The 8,212-nt window shown below is 40.2% G+C and overlaps 1 protein-coding gene across 1 annotated transcript in view; it reads left to right on the plus strand.

The window, feature by feature from the left end:
- Positions 1-7,831, plus strand: part of LOC140940949 (putative ammonium transporter 1) — a 20,921-nt gene extending 13,090 nt beyond the window's left edge. Inside the window, exons 7-11 of the mRNA XM_073389913.1 lie at positions 290-419; positions 1,911-2,011; positions 3,554-3,692; positions 5,552-5,773; positions 6,276-7,831. Coding sequence (XP_073246014.1) covers positions 290-419; positions 1,911-2,011; positions 3,554-3,692; positions 5,552-5,773; positions 6,276-6,511 — 828 coding nt within the window. The 3' untranslated portion in view covers positions 6,512-7,831. The remainder of the gene's footprint in view (positions 1-289; positions 420-1,910; positions 2,012-3,553; positions 3,693-5,551; positions 5,774-6,275) is intronic.
- Positions 7,832-8,212: the final 381 nt, after the last annotated feature.

The following is an 8,212-nucleotide window of genomic DNA, read 5'->3' on the forward strand; positions in this document are numbered from 1 at the left end:
CAGCACACTGACAACAAAGATAGGGAAGTGCAGATTCTGAGTACAATTTAAATCAAGGATAAGGAGTTAAACTCTGCTTTTGCCTCAATCAAAGATCAAGAACATGTACGCATTGTAGTCGTTACGTTTCTCGTTTTGTTGCTTTACTAGTTTTAAAAATAAGATTTAGCATAATCACTCTTCAGTTTTGGAAGAAAATACTCATATCACAACTGGAGCGCAGCCCATAACCCAATGGGCTCCTGACGTGGAGGAATAAGTCGTTATTGTTTTGTTTCCTTGGTTACAGCAAGCTGCCTTGGGTGGATTCATTTTGTTCTTTGGTTTCTTGGCATTCAATGGCGGTTCCCAAGCAGCCATCGCTAGCGCAGGAGATGCCGACACCGTCGCACTGGCCATTGTTAATACCATTATCGGAGGTGAGCTTTCAGTTCAATACTTTTTGTGCGCATGCTCATTTAGGCCCACGCTTCTATTGGCCATCTTGAGGCCACGCATGAGTACTGGGTCGGTTTGTGTTGAATTGCACTCTGGGACTGTTTTGGGGGATGAATTTTAACCCAGGTTCCCGCGCAACCTTGTAGTAGCCAATAAGAGAAGTGATAGCCTCCACAAAACAGTGCTAAGGTGCAATTTGACACAACACCCATCCCAGTCGTACACGTAACCTCAAAATTGGTGGTAAGCGCCCTTCTCTCTCCACTCTAAGGTACAGAAAAGTATTCAAGACACCTCAATTTGCAGCCTCCTCTATTCTAAAACCTCTACTTACTTTAGAAATAAAAAATATAAGTGAGAAACCGCTTTCAATTTGTAAAACTAAGAGGCACCCCACATCCTCCAACTTAGTTTCTCTTAAAATTGCGGAAATCTTGACTCGTGAGCGTTGTATGTCTGTAATGGCAGCCACTCTCTTTGTTTCACAGTACGATACTTAAGCTAAGCCTGAATAAGCATCCTTAACAATCAATAATGAACACGGGGAAAAGACTGTAACTCTGTTACTGTTTTCGCCAAAATGTGTTATCGACATCCCCTTCTCATTGCTCTTAAGCATGGTATTCTCTTAAAATTGCAATAACGATTGATCGCCGCCGAAGCTAACGCTTTGCATCCTTATCCTCAGAAATCCCTTCTCGACAGTATGCGTCTAGTTTTTTTCCAAGCGCAGGTGATAACAGGTCAATTTTGAAACAGATCTCGGCCTTTATTGGTCGGATCGGTTTTTAATCGAAAGCGTGTCGAATGCGTCCCGCGAGTTAAGCGCCTTTAACGCGTTACTCCTCATCTTCCTTCCGAACCTAGTGTAAAGGCATGGCAATGTTAGCGAACAGGATGCCCATATATAAACATCACAGTTTTTGACTAATCCTAGGCTTTAGCTCCTCTTTTTAATCCCAGGTAAGGGAATCTAAGACAGACTTGGATTCTGGATTACACATTGTGGATTCCGGAGTCCATGTACTGAATTCTGAATTCTTTGTCAGTGGTACTTGGATTCCGGATTCCAGTCGTTAGTGGAATTGCGGATTCCAAAGCCCATGATTCCGGATTCCACAAGCAAACATTTTCCGGATTCAGGATTCTGGATTCTCTTACATAGGATGATCTTTCGTTCATTGTGGAAATCGTTACCTTCTGTACAACAATCCTCTTAACTCCAGCTGCAGTTCCTGTCTACATTTATTCTTTTTTTCCGTTTTCGTCGGCTGCGAGTGTTACCCTCGTTAAACAGGGCGAGTGTTTCACTTAGCGAGTGTTTCACTTACTCATCGTTAACATGATAAGTGCATTAACAGTCTCTTTATGCTGGAAGCCAATGACTTAATCAACTCAGAAAAATAATCCAAATTTTGTGTATTTGGATAATTGATGAGGCTGAAGAATGATTCCTTTTTATTGCATTTTAGGAGCCGCTGGTGCCATCACTGCCATGATTATCAAGCGTTTGGGATATGCAGAAAAGTACTGGAGTTTGTTGTTTACAATCAATGGAGGACTGACTGGAATGGTGAGAAAGAGAATCAGAATCAGCTTTATTTGCAGGTTTCAGTTTTGGATTGCTGTTTTTTGTGATTGGTTGACATATTTCGTTCCATGAAGTTAGATCATCCCTGCAAAACTAGTCGTGATTTCAGTGCGCGCGTTGTGCGCGCGTACGTTTTCCCGCGCTGCGTACGAGTCGTCCTCGCGCATTTATTTCGAGTTGGCATTGTATTATAGCCGTAGTTAGTCTTTACAAAAGAGAATGAGCTTATCATCTTTTTGTTTGTAGCTGTTTGTATAGTGAACAGAGCCGAATTTTTTTTTTTTTTTTTTTTTTAATAACATTTATTTGGTTACAACACTTCTAATGACAATACTTACATTTACATCGAGGAAAAATAAAACCAAGGTACAAGAGATAAAGGAAAAATACGATGCTACAGCATTTGCAACTAATTAAGCCTAAAAAAATTTTACAAAATTGACTACTATTTGCAAAATTGCAAAGAAAAACACGATACAACAAAAACATAAGAAGTCTGTCCTACCAACTAAAAGGTGATTTGCATTTGCATTTGTTTCTGCATCACTTTAACTTTTGGAACTTTTGGAATTATTTAAAAAAACAGCAAGTTTATTTGTCCGAGGGGCAAAGTTTAAGAGGGCTCCATTTGTTTTTGAAGGAGGACATATTGTTATTATTAGAGGCAATCTCTTTTTCAATTTCCATGGAGTTCATAACGGTTTGTATATAAACCTTTAGCGCAGGGTTGCAGTTATTTAACTTACATGTGTAAATATATCGTTTGGCGATAAGGAAAAGGTGATGTGGTAATAAATCAGAGATATTATCAATTAGTCCAAGACAGATAAGAGGAGAGAAGGCAATGGATTTGTTTAAGGTGGTGTTTTGAGTTATCCATTGATAAATGTCTTTCCAGAATTTTTGAGTGTAACTGCAATACCAGAACAAGTGGGAAAGCAGAGCCGAATTACCTCTCGAAAAAAACCTTTCAATGAAACTGCCATGCCTTGCCGCATACTTTGTCAGCTACACTTGAGTACTATCTCCACTCAGCTTTCGCCATGCAAATGCACAGGTAGCTAGCACAATAAAACGATAAAAACACGTTACAGCATCGTTAATTGAGTGGAATGGTTATGAAACCCGTCAGACTCCTTTGATATATGTTTTTGTGGACCTGAAAGTGCACAACGTTCAAAAGAATTCCTATCATTTTGATTGTATTGACCAATAAAAACGTTGCATTAATTTATTCCGTAACAATTTGCCAACAGAAAACAAAGGATTGTACACTTTCAGGGTGCTTCCAACATAAACTGCAGCACTGTTGTTTTTGTCATTGATGTTTGCCGCTTTTCATAACCAGTCTCCTCTAATAACTATGGTTACAGTAAGGTCTTGCTTTTGCCTTGATTGGTGGAGACTTCTGGAGGCTGAGGTAGTTCGAACGTTTTAAGCTAATTATGGCAGCAAAGCTGACACTACAAAAAACAAACAAACAAACAATCACGACATCTTTTTCAGTATTCATTTATTTTGTAGGTTGCTTTGTGCGCAGGTTGCAACGTTGTTCATCCCTACGCTGCTTTTAACATTGGTATTATCGCCGGAATAGCTTATGTTGCATGGAGTACACTTGTCGTCAAGCTAAAGATCGATGATCCAATAGACGCTGTAGCAGGTAAGAAGAACAGCAAAGATAATGAGTAGTTATTGGATTCGGCTTTGGTATGATATGAAGAATTAAGCAGATCCCGATGGATGTTATACGCCTCGGTCGATCTGCATAATGCATCAATCAGCTGAAACTCCGCCCCCCAGACCCCCGCGACTTGGCGGGGAATTTAACATTGGCCGCGTGTTAAAACACCGCTAATCTCCCGGCTTCCCGGGGCTAAACAGTTTGTTAAAAGCCCCGTATAGCGGGGCATTAGAGGGTCATGAACAATAAACACGATTCAGTTCGGATTTACAGTATTTGCTGGTCTCAACTGTACTTGTTCCTAAATTCAACCATATTTTTAACTATGCTCACCAACTGCAGTGAAATTGGACCTCTTATATGACCTACATTCAAATTCGATCATGGTGTGCGCACATCGGGCCGAGGAACACTAGGGGGGGGGGGGGGGGGGGCGGGGGGGGGGAAAGACCAGGGTCAGAAAATCTACCCTTAAGACCTGAAACAGTGCCATGAAACAAATTCTGTTTATTTTGAAAATGGCTTCTTGGTATTCCCTGGCCACCTTCCTTCACGAGAGGTGCACAGCAAATCGGAGCCGCACGATGTTCACATGGTGACGTGCATGTCTAAATGTTGTTGCCTTTATTCGAACAGTTACTGCGTTTATACCTGCCTATACGTGCATGTACTTACATTTCCGTGTGCCTATAAAAATACCTGTCACTTTATCAGAACACTGCATACACTCAGCAAGGTTTAAAAATACAATGATAGAGCTTCTGAGGACTTCTACAGATCCACAAATCTCAAAGGGAGTTGATGCCCTCAAACAACTGTTTCTGAAGAAAAGAAAGATACAGTTCCCCCTTGCTGTCCGCGCTTTCAAAAATGCGTGCGCGTTAAATTCCCTCTTATGACCCGGGTGGAACAGGCATCTAGTTAATTCCACCGGCCCCCTGGGGACAACACGTTGTTAAATGTGTGTTAAATCCCTGTATTAGCCACGTTAAATCCCTGCTATCTCCCACTATGCTGCGGGGGTCGAGGGGCCGGGGTATCAATTGACTGATGCATAATTCTTTATATCATACGAAGCCCAATCCAATAACTGTTTTATTATGCACCAAAATTATTTATGCTTTCTCGATCAATGTTAAGTTCCCGTCTTCAACACATTCCTACTCCTCCGCAGTTTGTTTATATAAAGGGATGCTTGGTTTAACAGATATTCTTCAAATAACAGTTGCCGTAAACGATCAAAACAGTTCAGCTTCCGCGCCTTCTGCTGCCCTTTATCAATCCTTTTCTACATCCTATCACTGATCATTCGTATTCATGACGAACGTAGAAGCTGAGGACTCGTAGACTTCAGGATATCTCAAATATTTTCCAAATTTGGTCGGCGGTAGCTGGTTACAAGAATTGGCCGAGGGTTTTAATCCAGTCAGAAACAGAGAAACATTTTGAATGAATAATAATAGATCTATAGACCTTTGTTATGGGTTAACACAAATTAATACTCTTAAAAACAATAGTTTACTTGGCACATTAACAACGAGAGACACGAGTGTTCATCAGTTCTAGATACCTAAGGTTAAAACTTTATAACAAGAATTCAAAGGATGTCAAGGATGCACCATCGTGTCCATGAAACAAAATAAGGCGAGTAAATGAGGTCTTATTGTTACTTGTTCCTGTCTAGCTGCTATAGGTGAGTCTTGTCATTGCAAGGGCCACGTTTCGAATCCTCATCACAGCCCAATTTTTAGCAGGATCTCATCAAGCAGAATCAGTGAAAGAGATATTTATGATAAAATATTTCGTAATCGCCTTCTCTTTCTTTCGTTTTTGCACAGTTCATCTCGGTGGTGGAATCTGGGGAGTTTTGTCTGCGCCCATCTTCAACAAGGATTCTGGAATTCTGTACGATGGTGGCTTGCTGTCATTCCGCAGATTTGGGTGGAACCTCTTGGGTGTGATTGTCATCATGATCTGGTCGGGTTCTTTGGCTTTTATCCTGTTTCTGGCAATGAATCTTATTGGGGTACTCCGTGTTGACAAAGAAATTGAACTGAAAGGTAAGTTATAATCCTTGTCAAAGAAATTTTACATGAAGATATAGAGAGGAGGCTATTAGTATAGGTGGTCATGCGACTTCGAGTTCAATTTGGCATCTATTTGCAAGAGAGTGTGTTATTCAAAGAGTATCAAAATTTGAGCTTTTTGAAAAACACATGAGGGCAAATAATTATTCCGAAATTTAATGAGAAATATAGTATTTTACTCTTTAATGATAAACATGAAAGAATTTACTGAATCCAAAATTCGTCCCCTTAACAATGCTACAGTACAATGCGATCGAAACAACACCGGTTAGTATCACTCGAAGCCTAGCTCAAACGGGCAAACAAAGATTGTAGCACCAGATTGGTTCTTATGTATTTCTTTTGTTTGTCAACCTGTCACAGAGCTCCATCCTCTGAGATATTTGTTTTCTTTTCTTGTTTTTGCACTGTTTACTAAAACCTGCGTTGCTAAATCACAGTACTTGAAACTAAAATGATGTAATGATTGCCTCAGGTCTCGATATTCCAAAGCACGGTGAGCCCGCATACCCATTGGATAGTTACGGAGATGGATGGACCGAGAAGCCTGCCCCATTAAAGACAATTCCGTACCTACACAAGTCCACTTCTCAGCTTAATTTGGTTCACCTTCAGAATGGCTCTTCAAACCCTAAAGAAAAAGGAATAGAGAATCCCGCTGGGATCGTGCCCGTGGAATCTCCTAACACAAACACAGATACGGCATTTTAAAAACTACTACCTTACAAGATAAATTGGGGCTCGTCGGAAAAGATACTTTAATTAGGGAAATGGCAGGAGGCTTTGCAATCTTAACTAGTTATCCGGCATTTTAGGTATTCCTGAGCTTAAAATATTTTAGTCACACGAATTCTATGATATTTATTATTGCTTCAAATTGTAGCTTTTTTCTATAGGAATTGTCAGGCACCTAAGGATACCAGCAAAGTCACTAATGGACGTTATGGGGTTTCTTTAAGACCCGGCGTCCACACTAATGTGTTTCCTTTTCGTTTGAAACTGAATGCGCCTTGTCCTCGCGTTCACACAAAAATAGCAAGCGCTTTTTCCATTACAACCACCGTTCAAAAGTGTTTTGTCATTACAGTCATAAATTTCTTCTCCAGCGTCTACCAAAACGGAATTTTAAGATGGTCGATGAATGGATGTTGTCGAGTGAATAGTTTGTGACTAGACAGTATCGCCTTATTCGTTAGTGCGGACTGAACTTATTGAACTGGTCCCAGTTGTTCAAAAGCGGGATAACGCTCTCCACTGGATGAATCTCTTTTCTTTTGGATAGAGTAATTAGCTTCCCTTATACTTATCTCCTGGATAGAGGACATAGATATTTATTGGGTGGATGGCGCTATCCAACGTTTAAGCCATAGATCTTTTGACAGATGTGGGCTTAGTACTCTGGCCTTTGTGTGAATGTGAGGCTAAGGTTGACCTCGTTTTGGTACAAACCTCCACTGTTTTCTCATAGATATTATGCTTGAAAAATACTAGTTAGCTGAAGAAGAACACGATTCACATAAGAAAGCTGGAGGTGCTGCATCAAAACAAGGTCAACTTCAGCCTCATTTCCATCTGTAACTATAAAAGTGCTATTTTCCTTGCTGAAACTGTCAGAAGAGAGAAGGGTACAAAAGAAATGAGATCAGGCCTTGAAATTTTTCCGAAGCATTCGGTTTAGGCGAGGGATTTTCGCCCTTATTGAACTCCGCCCAATTTAATCATGGCACACCCAAGATGACCTAGAAGCCTACAGGCTTTGGATACACCAAGAATGAATCTGCCCGAGAACAATCCTCAAATGACTGACACAATCAGCCTTTGGTATAAGAAACGCTGTATGCGCTCATATCCGCTGGCTGTTCAAATTTGTGGGGTCTCCGTGATATGGAGATTTCACCTTAAACTGGAAAATATACGTGCAAATGTAAAATTTAAATACACCAGAAATGTTTATTGCTCAGAAACACAACAAGTGTACAATTTATTTTCTTACTCGTGTTATGTGTGATATTAAATGAAGTAAGCTTTAAATAGTGTTTTAGCTGATAATCAGTAGATTTGCAGGATCCTATATTTGGGTCTCTCTCGTAGGATTTTTTCATCTTTTTTGTCTTAATTTGTCTTATTTGGCTCGTATAATATTTGCATCAGTACCTAGTTTTAGCTAAGGTTAAGAGAAACCACGATTTCCTTTGCCATTATTGCAATGCGCTAAGGGCTGAATGAAACCCGTTTTTGGACAACTGATACTATAGCAAAAAATGCTAACGTATATTATCAGTGTATTTTAACAAGTAACAAGGTGCTGGTTCTGAAATATCCAGACTCAGCAACGTTCGGCAAACACTCTGCTATAAGTTATCGAGCCCCAGTCAGGCAAACATATTTAAGATTTGCTCAGTTTAACACGTT

Source organism: Porites lutea, chromosome 6, assembly GCF_958299795.1.
Source record: "Porites lutea chromosome 6, jaPorLute2.1, whole genome shotgun sequence".
NCBI classification, from domain to species: Eukaryota; Metazoa; Cnidaria; class Anthozoa; order Scleractinia; family Poritidae; genus Porites; species Porites lutea.